Source organism: Castor canadensis, chromosome 12 (assembly GCF_047511655.1).
Source record: "Castor canadensis chromosome 12, mCasCan1.hap1v2, whole genome shotgun sequence".
Taxonomy (NCBI): Eukaryota; Metazoa; Chordata; class Mammalia; order Rodentia; family Castoridae; genus Castor; species Castor canadensis.
In genome coordinates, this window is record NC_133397.1 from 81,216,872 (window position 1) to 81,230,549 (window position 13,678).

Here is a 13,678-nt window from a genome sequence, read left to right on the forward strand (position 1 = left end):
TTATGGTAGTGGTTATAGAAATCTACATGTATGACATAATTGCATAGAACTACATCCATATGCACACACAGGAGAGCATGTAGCACTGATAAAATCTGAATAAACTGGATTATACCAATGTCCACTTCCTGCTTTTGACAGTGTATTATAATTATGTGATAACTATGTGTAATATGTGCTATTCTTCCTCCTATGCCACACTGGGGGAAACTGGATGGGGAGGGCATGGGACCTCTCAATTATTTTTGCAACTTTCTATGAATCTGTAAGTACTTAAAAGTTAAAAGTTAGAACAAACTAACCAAAATCAAACTTGCTATAGGCCTTAATAGCACTTGAATGCTTGACCACAGGCAGGCAATGTACCACCATGTGACCTGGCTATTACCTGCTTCACTCAGCCGCAAAGTGAAATGCGCACAACACTATATCATCAAATAAAAGTGAGACATATGAAATTGGACTCCAGCAGGTCTTGAAGGCACAATTGTGTGACAGTTGTGTGACTTCCTCATGCCCATGTTCCATCATCATCTTTCTCAAGTCCTAGGCATAGCTTTATGAGGAATTGCCTGTGACCAGTTGTCCAAAGAAGACTCTTGGCTTTGGTTTAGCATGGTTATGCATGACATGCAGCCACCACCTGAAAGAGGACTGCTCAAATACTATGATCCTACTCTGGGATGGTTCTGAAGAAGTGGTTAAGGGAAATTCTCCCAGTGGGGAGGACTTAAGAGTAATGTACCTATTTCTTTATTTTGCCTGGTCACAGGTCACATCTACATTTTTTCATGGGCTGTGGCTAATGGCTTAGTTGGATGAGGAGATACATGAAAGGAACACAATTCAAAAACTGGTGACAAGAGGTCTGGGGAAGAGGTGTGTGGACAAACTTCAATGATTAGGCACAGAATGTTCCTTACATGAATGTTTACCAAAGAATGACCTTCACAGAGGATTTTACTGTGGATTGAACAACCCAATCTGTGGATGTCAGTCAGCCTTCTCCCCAGTAAATGGACTCATAAAATGTCAAGGGTGGAGGTTGTGTATGGGCTCCACATGGACTTTCACTCTCCAGTACCCATCTGACTACAGTCACTGTGTGGTCTGCTCCATATTTGAATAGCAGAGACCAACAATGAGTGCCTGATACGGCACCACTCCTGGAGCCTGAGCCAGCTATCTGGTTGTAGTTTGATTACATTAGATCAGTTCTATCATGGTAGGCAACACCTTGTTTTTACTGAAACCGACACTTTGGATATGGATTTGCTAGTCCTGTTCGCAACGATTCTGCCAAGATAACTATTCACAAATTTACAAAATGCCATCATTAACCATATTCGTTAACCATATTCTATCCTGCTAGCTTCAGTCTTAATGACTCACTCCACAGAAAATAAAGTGTGACCATGAGCCCAGCTCATGAGATTTATTGGTCTTACTGCGCTGCCAACCATCCTGAAGCAGTTGGCTTGATAAGTGGGTGTAATCACTCTCTTAATTTAGCCAATTTGAGATGTCAAAAATCTATTGAAAATGAGATGCATCATGAAATAAGTAGGAAACAGTTTGTCTACTTCAGCAAAGAAAGAGGAAAAAAGAGAAATGAAGCAAGTCTTGATCTTTGTCTCTAGTTTGTCAGTATATTTACTTATCTTGTTTGAAAATTTTTATACTTTTGTAAATCGGAGGAATCTGAGCGGGATTCCTAGCCTCTTACCAGAGGACAGTGCTGTTCTTCCTTCTAGTTGAAGGTGTGTGAATCATTTGCACAACCATGGATGGTAAAAGCTATGCCCCAGGTGGGTAAAAAACCATAGCCTAGGGCTGGGACAGGTGTGTGACCAAAGGGTAGAATTAAAATGAATACACTAACACGTATGAAGACCAAGGTAATCTAAATGCTTAATGTAATAAACTTCAAAACTTTGCTGGTATGAACCTTTTACACTTAGCCTTATTCACCCCTCGGATCCTCCTATCACTTAGGACTTTACGTGCTGGTCAGCACCTCGGTAGAGTCCACAGCACCAGCCGCTGTGTTCTTCTGACTGCCGCCTTCTCAGCGCCTGAACAGCGTGAGCTAGCCCCGCCCAAGCCTGTCCAAGCCCCGCCCAAGGGTCCTTCCATGAGGACCCCACCCCCCATTGGGGGCTGTCCGCGGCGAGCCTGACTCAGCTTAGCTTGTGGCTCGCCGGGAAACTTCTTCACGCCCGCCGGCGCTGCGGCGTGGCCCTTGAGTCTCGGGCATTAGCCGCGGACTGAGGCGGGTTGTTTGACGAGGGACGGTAGCGGCAGGCGTTGGGAAGGCTGCCCCCGAGGAAGGCGGCGGCGCAGCTCCGGCTACAGCATGGCTGCGGCCGCACGCGCTGCAGGCTACCTTCCTTCCCTGTGCGGCGTGCGGGCGGGTGAGAGCTGGAACCCCGACGCTGAGTGCGCGGGAGTGAGGGGCTTTCCCGGGGTCTGCGGAAGACCGGGCGGAGGGAGGCTAGAAGCTGCGTCCTCTGGCCCCCTCACGCCGGTCTCCCCTTATGTCCAGGCTGGTTGTATGATCTTGCGCGCGTTTTCTCCCTCTCTGGGTGGCTGGGGCCAGTGACTTAAAGTGAGTGAATTGGACGCCATTCAGTAAGGTCCTTTTCAGTTCATGAAACCGCTTCTGCATCCTGGGCGAAGAGTGGCTGGAACTGGAAAAAATATGTAAATATATAATATGTTCCAGTTATATATATATATAAAATGTCAACTCTCAGTTGGAGGCTCAGGGTCCCCAGAGAAGCTCGACAGGGAAAGGGTCTCTTTCCAACTGGGGCGGAATAGGATTAGCAACAGCCAGTTTACATTCCGGGCGGATCGGTGCCCTTTACTGCCAAGACCGATGATTCGAAGGTCAGGGTGTACATTTACTACTGAAGTCTCTTCCACCCCTTAGCTGTGTGCAGCCCCGGAGGGCAGCCAGCTGTGCTCTAGCTCATCGTTGAGGCTCCGCGATTGATTACCTTCTCTATTTTATTGTAAGTCCGTAGTTCAGCATTTGTAATTTTGAAATCCAGAGACCCCCTAAAAACCGAAAAGTTTGCTTTTGTAACTATTTTTGCTGCAAAATTTGATTTGAAGTCCTTTGGCGGAAAACCTGCTTTTGTCTGTGTTGTGATCATATCCTCAAATCCATTTTTAAGTTGGATTGTCTTTATTATTGTACATTTTCTAGATATAAGTCTTACCAGATATATGATTTACAAAAAATTTTGTCATTCTGTGTGTTGCTTAACTTTCTTGATAGTTTTTTTGTTTTGTTTCGTTTTTAAATCCCTATACTGGGGATCAAACCGAGGACCTTGCAAATGCTAGATAAGTGCTCTACCACTGAACTACACCTCCAACCCCTTGTTTTTGTTTTTGCAGTGATGAGAATTGATCCCAGGGCTTTGTCCATGCTAAGCAAGTATTTTACCATTGAGTTACATCTGGAGCCCTGAAGCACACACATTTTAAACATTTATTTTATATTTATCGATCTTTTTCTGGTTGTTACTTGTGCTTTTGGTGTCATGTCTAAGAAACCAATGCTAAATCCAAGGTCATGATAATTTACCCCTATCTTTTCTTTTAAGGGTTTTATAGTTTGGGCACTCATCTTCAGGTTTTTGGCTCGTATTGAGTTAATTTTTATATTTTGTGTGAGGTAGGGTTTCACCTTCATTCTTTTGGGTGTTGATATCTAGTTGTCCTAGCATTATTTGTTAAAAAAAAACATTATTCTTTCTCCATTGAGTGGTCTTGGCACTCTTGTCAAATATGAGTTGCTCATAAGTGCTATCAGAGCCTATGCTGGAGTATCAAACAAGGGAGGCTTCACCAAGCGCTGATGTGTCAACAAAATCTGGTGTAGACACATAAGTGTACCAGAGCAGGGTGAGATCACCACTGACTACAAATCTGGCGTGGTTAGAGGAGAGTGGAAGGGAGAGGGGCAGCATGAGACTGCTTTACTTTGTTCTGCAGGCAGTAGGTAGCCAGAGAAAGAAAAGCCAGGGTGTGAAGTGACTAAATCTGCTATTTTAGTTTTTTTATTTTTATGTTTTTGGTGGGACTGGGGTTTGAACTCAGGGCTTTGTGTTGGCAAAGCAGGTGCTTTACCACTTGAGCCATGCCTCTACTCCATTTTGCTCTGGTTATTTTAGAGATGGGGTCTCATGAACTATTTGCCTGGGCTGGCCTTGAACTGTGATCCTCATGGTCTCATCTTCCCAAGTAGCTAGGATTACAGGTATGAGTCTCTGGCACCCAGCCTAACCCTGCTATTTTATAAAGGAGGGGAGAGAGAGATTGGGGACCTATTAGGAGATTGATGTTAGCCTGTGGCTGAGTAATGATAGGCCTTACTAAAGAAGGTCCAGCAAGATCAGAGCAGAGGGTACAGTTGGCAGTAGATTGATTTTTGAGGAGACTATAAGGTGTAGTAACTGGATGGATATGAGGGTGAAGAAGAAGGGAGAGGTAAGGTATAATGTCAGCTACTTGGCAAGTGATAATGGAGCCCAGGAATTACTCACTTGTCTTAGTTCTTTTAATCTATAGATATTAGTATTCTGTGGGTATTACAACTAAAAATGTTCCTTCTCATGCAGAAATGCATCTTTAATTTTCTTTTTTTAATTTGCAGGTCATTTCTGGTCTAGACAGTTTTCTCTAAATACCTTTCCAGCTGCTTCCATTTTGACATTGAAGCCTGTCCTTGGCAATGGTGAGACTCATATACCTTTTCTCATAAGATTTAATGTTAGAATAGTTTCTATAGTTTAAGAAAAAATTAAATGGTTTTCTTTACAATAGAAATGTATACAGTCGAGTATTTTTCAGACTTTTTTTTAACTTTAGAAATGGTTTTATGTATAAATAATGAACAGATATTCTAGTTATAATTTCTATTTTCTGAAATCAGCTAGGAGCTTTTTAAAGAAAACCACACGATAAACATTAAAAAGCACTGAGATTCTTCTGCTAGGCTGGGAAAGTAGGGTAGTGGGAAAGGAAGAAAGAAAGGCTTGCTCTATCAATAATCACAAGTTAGAACTGAGTACTTTCCAAAGCAGAAAAAATACAGTGCCATTTCAGACAAAGATTATTTAACTCATCTCTCTCAACATCCACAATTACCTGTCAGAACAGGTAAACCAGGTCAAACAACCCAGCATAATTTGGCCTCACTATATGAAGCCATCATGTTCTTCTAAGAAGCTAATAAATAAAAACACTGAAGTCAGAATAAAAGACACTGAGCTTGTCATATAAACTTTTAGTTCCTTGTTATATCCCCCTTCTATAATATTAATAAAAGGAGTGTTTTACCGCAAAGAAAACTTTATGTCACTAGCCATGAAATTCTGTAGTAACTTACCACGTAAGTGTTGCCTGGTACTATTACGCAAATGGTATGATCATTTTATGTCCACAATTCACTTCTGTATTCACACAGAGAATTTTTGAGATTTACATGAGCACATCTACCAGTGAAGAGAGATGAAATCTGAGATGCAGCCTGACATCCATGATCTGATGTTTTGCAGGCAGCAGTGTAGGAGAAAAGTATTTTTAATTGCCTTTCATTCAAGTGAATTTATGTAACAAGTCAATAATTTAGAAGTTCTAAGTCTTCACAGATTTTCGAACTTATATACAAATGGCTATAGACAGTGAGATTTCTGGAAAATATCCTCCATGTTCACATCCTGTTGTAACTGCTGTACCATTTTTTCTTTGAGCTGCTTTCCTTTGCCTGGCAAGAGGGGCCCGGATAAGATGGATGTTTTGCTTAACTTCTTTAATGTCCTGAACTTTCTGTAGCTGTTTATTTTTCTTCGATATGTTCATTCTAAATTTAGCTTGGCTTAAAGTTTTTGTGACACTTGGATTTACAGACTCTGAAAACTTTGTAATCATGGATGAACATCATGCTGTGGCCTGGGTAGATGGGCCCTGGACAGAAATAACACTTCTTGATTCGCATGTTGAACCCAGGTGGGACCCCACCTACCAAACACCAGACTTGAGAGCTTTCTCAGACTTTTTATGTAAATTCCTACCATTTATTGCATAGTTATTGTGTAGTAGCCTTAAAGCAAGTTATCCTAGTGAATCCTCATACAAGGTTTTTTTGGGTGGGTGGTTGGTTTGAGGTGGGGTCTTGCTATGTAGCCCAGGCTCTCCTCCTCCTATCTCAGTCTCCTGAGTGCTAGGATTAGAGGCATCTCATGCAGTGTTTATGAGAAGGTTATTACGTTTTTATAGATGATAAAGTGGGTCTGAGAGGCTAAGTGACTTTCTCAGGATACAGAGCCAGTCATGACAGGACTGGGACCCGAGTTCTCTGGATACTCTGTGAGACCTCTTCATATAACACAGACCTCCCACTGATACAGTGCAGGGCCTTCTCTTCAATCACTCTTTAGGAAGGACAGAAGGCAAACTTTGCTGTACCCATGTGGTGTCTGTGGTCAGTTATGTCTTGCCTTTCTGTGTGGACCATGTGGGGCAGAATTGGAATCTCATTGTGACCTTGAGTTTCTAACTTGAATGCTGCCGTTTCCTGTTCATGTTAGTCCCTTTCCTCTTGTTAACCCCGCCTGTAAGATGTCTTGCTTAGGAGGTCCTGCAGAGGAGTCTGGCAGAACTGGTTTCTTCCCTTTATTTATCTGTTCACTTGTTGGTTTGTTGATTGATTCATTCATTCATAAATGACTGACTCTGCTTTTACAGTGAAACAAGCAGTGTCTCCAGCCTGAGCTGATGCAGGGTCTAGAAAAGGCTTCTGTGAAGAGTGCCAGAAAAGGGGTGTCATAGCCGAAGGGTTAGAAGGCTCCAGGGAAAGAGGCTAACTGTTGCAATGACAGCAGGAGCCTCTGTTCTACCACTTCCTACCTTTGCAGCCAAGTATAAACAAAAAATAGGGAGAGTAGTCCCTGTCTTGAATTGTAGTGTTGTTTCTTACAATATTGAACGTGCAAGGGTGCTAAAAGGTTTATAGCTTAAAAGTCAGTTCCGTTTCCTACTTCTACCCGTTGTATAGTGACACCTCGAATTCTTCCACCTTTCTGTTTATATTTCTATATAAGCTGTGTCGGTTGTTCTTTTATCAACATTGTTATGCTAATTGATGGTTTAGGTGTCACATTATATTCCTACTTTCTCCCAGCATAGTTATAAGGACAATTTTGATTGACTTTCTTGGCAGTGTTTTCATTATTAAGATTATGTATATGTTCACACATGAGCTAGGTAGTGTTCTATTACTAAAATTTCCTTTTTCCTCCCAATTCTCTTTTCTTTTTAAAAAATTAATTACTTAACTAATTTGGCAGTATTGGGGTTTGAACTCAGAGTCTCACACTTACTAGGCAGGCACTCTCATACTTGAGCCACTTTGCCAGTTCTTTTTTTCTTTCGTTTTGACTTTTGAGACAGTATCTCATTATTGCTCAGGCTGATCTTGAATTCCTAGGCTCAAGCTGTCCTGCGTCAGCCTCCTGAATAGCTGGGACTATAGGTGTGTACCACCATGCCCAGCTTCTTTTTCCCAGAATTAATAATTGTGTTTTAAAATATTGTGTGCTTCCTTAGTACGTCAGTACATTTTTCTAAGTGCTCCAATAGATTTTCCCATAAACATAGTAATTTTTTTTTCTCAGACATGTCACTAATCAGCCAGTTTGATCTAACAGAAGGAACTTAAATTAGAAAGAAGAAGTTCTTCATGGTAAAAATGGTTCAATGAAACCTTGCCAGGAAGACTGTCTTTGAGGAGGCCCACCTAAGGGAGCTTCCTGGGCTTGGTCCACTTTGGGCTTCAGGGTGATTGTTTCCTGAGACTGGGATTTCGTGGTTTGAAATTAATCAAAATTCAAAGAATCAGAGCATAATTGGAAATTGTGGGCAATAATCTATGACTGAGCTTCAGATTGTGGTTTAGCACAAGCTGCTGCCGTCTCTCTTAAAAGTGACGTTACAACACACTGTGAACACAGTCAGTAGTAGCAACTGAGTTTAAAAGTGTCTATTTGTAAAGCCAGTTCCTTCCTGCTTTTGACAATTGTATTGTCAGGCTAGAACATTATTAGCTATGAATCATACTTTAATCTTTCAAAAAAGATAAGAGAATTAAAAATCAATAGTGGGTTTTTATACTTCTTGAATTAAATCAAAGATCATAGTTCCAAGTAGTTCAGGATTAACTATCTTAATATTAAATATTAATATTAAGATGTTTTATTGAAGATTAAGGTAGTTATGAGAAAAGCTAAAATGTATCTAGCATAATGGGATTTGGAATGATAGTTGAAGTCCTCAGCTTTTTTTAATGGTTGAGATGGGATCTCTCGAACTTTTTGTCTGGGCTTGCTTCCAACTGCGATTTTTCCAGTCGCTGCTTCCCAAGTAGTTAGGATTATAGCTGTGAGCCACCAGCACTGAACTACCATGAGCATCTAACTCAAAAGTTTTATTTCATCTGCTTGTAGGTGCTTTGTTGTCATGGGGAACCAGAGAAAACCATCATTTCACCAGCTTGAGCCATGCTGTGCAGACACACTGCTGTATTTCTTCTCCCAGAAGCTTGGGCCAGCAGTATAGACCCTACAGTTTCTTCACTAAATGTATGTAGAACAGCCACAAATTTCTCACTTAATGAAACAGGAAATTAAAAGATGCTTTTGTGTTTAAATTCTTTCTTAAATGAATTAACATTTTAGTGCTGGCTTATGATGTTCTGTTAAAGTAAAAATGTTCCTTGATGTACCTTCTAGGATTATCTCACATGCTTCCAGTTGTATTTGTATTTTGGAGAGCACTAGTTTGCTTTAGTTCTCTCCAGTGGGTCAAACTCAGTTGAAACTAGCATAGTTTGCTGTTTTAACAGGAAATAGTCTTTAATTTACTTGGATTTTTTGTTGTTTGTTTTTGCTTCTTTTTGAGACACAGTCGCAATGTGTAGCCCATGCTGGCTTCAAACTTTTTTTTTTATTTTTAGGATATCAGCTACAGTCCTCCGCTCTACCAGCTGAGCTATCGAAGGGACACTTTTTTTTATTTTTAAATTAGGACATATTCATTGTACAGGGGGATTCATTGTGGTGATTCAAATAGGCTTATATTGTACATTTGTTAGATCACCCCTACTGTCTCTCCCCCTTGACCCCCTCCCCATCTCATTTAAAGCAATTGCAAGAGTTTTCTTTGTTCCATGAAGTCCATCAACCATATACCCTTACCTTAATTTCCTCCATTCATCCTGGCTCCAGACTTATGATCTGTCTCAGCCTCCCAAGCACTGAGATTATAGACATGCACCACCAAACCTGGTTTAGTCTTTGGTTTTCTAGATCTCCAAGAAAAAAAGAAAACAACTAAACAATAATAACAAAACACCTGCTCAAAATTCAAGATTTTCTAAGAGTTTTTACCATTATACTTGTTAAATCTACCCCCTGCCATAGTGGGACCCCACTTAAAGTCTTTGATCCAAGTTAGTAAGCAATGTTAGTTGGCATGATTAAGAGAGAACTCAATATATTAAATTGGACAGTGTAGTTGATTGTGTGTGTGTATAAAATGTAAACCTTATTGTATACTGATTGTTATCAAATGTATTTATAAACCTAACTTCTCTTCCAGAAGATGACAAAAAGCTGAAATAATAGTAATTCTATTCTCAATAGCCTTTTAGGTAAATTAGAATGTTAAACTTGATGTTAAAATGGTAAAGTTGCTATTACAACTTTCTTTTTCTTTTTGTAGTGCTGGGGTTTGAAGTCAGGGCCTCACACTTGCAAAGCAGGAGCACTTCTGCTTGAGCCATACCTCCAGCCCTTAAAGTCGCTATTAAAATAACTTAATTCAATGGTAGCCATTAGAAAACCATGCCATGAATAATATTTAAGAATATGGAAGGGGTGAACTATGATATATCGTAACTTTTGTAAATGTCACATGTAAATGTACCCCCAGTACAACAATTAAAAAGAAAAAGAATGTGGGGAAAAGTTCACAGTGTAACAGGCAAACAAAATTGTGTATAAGGTATAATTTTAATTTTGTTTAAAATAGATACACTTAGATAAGCATACACATATAAAGAAAAAGACAGTTCATATTCATCTAACAGTGACCATGGGATTACAATTAAGTTTATTTTGTCTGTCTTTCATATTTTAAAAAAATAAGTATCTTATAATGTAAAAAAATTAAGCACATTTTAGTAGCACAATGGCCTTTAAAAGTTGACATACTTTGCTATCTCTTTCAAATGTAGTTAAAAATTTTATTTTTGTTAAAATTTGTAAAAAAAAATTCAGTTTTATACTTTTTGTCTTAGTGTCAGGTTTCTTGTAAAATTGATTCCCTTTTAGTCTTTTTTTTGCTAGTACTGGGTCTTGAACTCAGCCTCATGCTTGCTAGGCAGGTGCTCTGCCACTTGAATCACTCTGCCAGCCCCTCCCTTTTAGTGTTATTGGGTGATTTACTGATTCTGATTCTAAGGAAAACTATAATTGATTAGACTGTTAGTGTGCCTCCATTATAAGTGAACTTAAGTAGTAAGGGAAAGCAATCAAATCCTTAGAGTTCAATTTGAAGTTGGTCCTTAATTTTGAACCTGTGTTCCTTTTATGTGAATTAGTGGTGGGGGTCGGTCTACAATTTGAACTTAATCCTTTGTTCCCATCAGTAATGTGCAAAGCAGCCTGTGAAAATCTCACATTTTTCAGTATTACTTACAAAGATTAATTGTAATATGTGTGTGTGGGAAATGGGATACTACATCCATGCAAAGCATTTAAAAATATTATAAATCCAAAATATATATCCTTTTCCATGTTCTTCTCTAGGGAGGTAATATGTATTTCTATGTTGACCTAAGAGATAAGGTCTTTTTGGAAACAAGCAGGTAGAACTTTTAAAATTGAATACAGGTACTTAGTTGTCTTCCAGAATATGTTTTGTATTTCATGTATATAAATATACATATAATATATCTTTAACTAGGGTAACATTTGTGTGGCTCTGATTATTAGATGAGTTGGTAATGGAATAAAATCTGGTTATAAAATGACGATACTCTGAAAGGCTAGAAGTTCATAGAAAGGCAGAATTTAAGTCCAATAAGTAATGTGGCGATACCAATAAAATCTAGTAATGATCAAGAGTAAAGAATTGTAAATATTCTGCAAGTTCAGAGGTAAAAATATTGCTTGAAATGCATGATAGAAACAGGGTTGGGAATATTAGAAATTCACAGTGTGATAATAGATTAAAAAGACACAAGAATTAAGGCACATACATGCGTACACCCGTACACCTAAATGCTCATTCTTTCCTATGTATTGGTTAGACTTTAACTGGAGTTAAAAATTAATTTGAACATCTCATTTTGAAGGAAATAAGGCACTGGCAGAGAGTATCTTTATTTTTAAGATTTATGGGTTTAGACTGAAATATTGATTCTTGTTTGGACTAAGAATTCTGTAGGATAGTTATTGATGATCTCAGTGGTTATCACAGAGGCAAAAGGACTGGAAAAGTCCTAAATCATAGTTGATCAAGTTTCAGGGAAGCAAGCCTTCTGGTAAGTAACTGGAATTTAAATGTTGACTGTCATTTGTGGGGGAAAGTAATAGAATTGTTTCCTCTTGGACTTTCCAACTGTAACCATGTGATATGTACAAAGAAATGAATTTATTTTGATTGCATTGCCTCAGTGGTGCTGGTGAAGCTGGCTTCTTCTGGCTGTTTTTATTCAATAGGAGACTGTAGCTCATTGCTCAAAAAGTACAGAATTAAAAAAAACCTGTTTCATTACAGTGACAGCAGATGAGCTATGGAAAGGTGCTTTAGCAGAGACTGGTGCTGGAGCAAGAAAAGGAAGAGGCAAAAGATCTAAGAAAAAGAGAAAAAAGGATTTGAACAGAGGGCAGATCATTGGTGAAGGTAAACTTACTTATAAAAACAGCTAATGTGCTTTAAAATTTAAAACTTTTTTTCCCAGATTTTATGGACATTTTACAAACTGGAAGCATTAAACAATTCTCATGAATTTCGGGGATTGCACTGGGATTCATGGTTTCTGAGTCCAACTGAATGGCCTACTCATTGCTACAGGACACTGGAGCAGGACAATCCTGGAGAACGGGATTCATTCATTCAGTTGTTCGTTTAGCACACATCAAGTATCCCTGTGTATCTTGTGACAGTCCCTGAGCTCCAAGAGTTTACATCTCAGTGATAGAAAGACAGAATAAGTGGACAGCTGGCAGATTTCCTCTGTAAAGAGAAGATGGTAACAGTTTTTGACTTTGTGAGCCATAGGTCTTGTTATAACTACTCAACTCTGCTATTGTAACACAGATGTAGACAGTGCATAATTGAATGGGCATACTGTTTCTTTTTTTTTTTTTTTTCATTTTTCTTTTATTATTCATATGTGCATACAAGGCTTGGTTCATTTCTCCCCCCTGCTCCCACCCCCTCCCTTACCACCCACTCCGCCCCCTCCCTCTCCCCCCGCCTCAATACCCAGCAGAAACTATTTTGCCCTTATTTCTAATTTTGTTGTAGAGAGAGTATAAGCAATAATAGGAAGGAACAAGGGTTTTTGCTGGTTGAGATAAGGATAGCTATACAGGGCATTGACTCACATTGATTTCCTGTGCGTGGGTGTTACCTTCTAGGTTAATTCTTTTTGATCTAACCGGCATACTGTTTCTTAATAAAACTTAATTTACAAAAACAAATCATGGGCTAAATTTGGCCTCTGGGCCTTCATTTGCTGACCCCTAGAATATGATTATTTATACTTTACTTTTTGAAGAATAAAAATAGTCTAGTGTGTTCAAACTAGCTCATTTCCAGACTAAAGAAAACTTTGCACTGGATTCTATAGTGTTGCATGCCTAATTGTATAGTTTTCTTTATGAGTTATCTGTGTCTTATTTTATTTTTGTTAGTTTTGTTTTCTTTTTTGAGACAGGGCCTTGCTGTGTTGCCTAGGCTGTCTCAAACTTGTGGGCTCAAGTGATCCTCCTGCCTTAGCCTCCTTTGTAGCTGGGACTACAGGCATACGCCATCATGCTTGGCTAACATTTATTTTTAAATTGTAAGAATCATGTGTATACCTTCTCAGAAAAAAAGTGCAAGGATTGTACAGAGAGCCAAAAGCCCACTTGATGCCCTTTCCATCATCCCTAGTTCCACTGCCTCCCCTGAGGGAAACTATTGCTCTCATTTAGTGTTTCTCTCAGATTTTTTTTTTATGCTTTTGTATAAATGCCCTAAAAGAAATATATTCTTTCTTTTTTTTTTTTATTGTTTTATTATTCATATGTGCATACAAGGTATATTCTTTCTAAAGATAATTAGGTTATACCATATGCTGCATTCTGTCTTCCAGCTAACTTTTTTCACTCAATAATAGGTCTTGGAAATTAGTCCACATCAGAACCTAGACAGTGACCTTATTATTTTAATTTCATGCAGAATATGGCCTATGTTGGATATGCCATAGTTCATGTAACCATTCTACTTACTATTTGGCATTTAGGTTGCTTGCATTTTTCACCTTTATAGATAACATTTCAGTGGATATTCTTGTTCAGGCACACCTATTCCTTGTATCTATACATGAGTG

The 13,678-nt window shown here is 39.0% G+C and overlaps 1 protein-coding gene and 1 pseudogene across 1 annotated transcript in view; one reads left to right on the forward strand and one right to left on the reverse strand.

The window, feature by feature from the left end:
* Positions 1 to 2,174: 2,174 nt before the first annotated feature.
* The window catches only part of LOC109675841 (small ribosomal subunit protein uS5m), a 37,379-nt gene continuing 25,875 nt past the window's right edge, over positions 2,175 to 13,678 (forward strand). Inside the window, exons 1-4 of the mRNA XM_074050238.1 lie at positions 2,175 to 2,414; positions 4,670 to 4,750; positions 8,520 to 8,654; positions 11,857 to 11,982. Coding sequence (XP_073906339.1) covers positions 2,357 to 2,414; positions 4,670 to 4,750; positions 8,520 to 8,654; positions 11,857 to 11,982 — 400 coding nt within the window. The 5' untranslated portion in view covers positions 2,175 to 2,356. The remainder of the gene's footprint in view (positions 2,415 to 4,669; positions 4,751 to 8,519; positions 8,655 to 11,856; positions 11,983 to 13,678) is intronic.
* Positions 5,691 to 6,013, reverse strand: LOC109680620 (probable ribosome biogenesis protein RLP24 pseudogene; annotated as a pseudogene).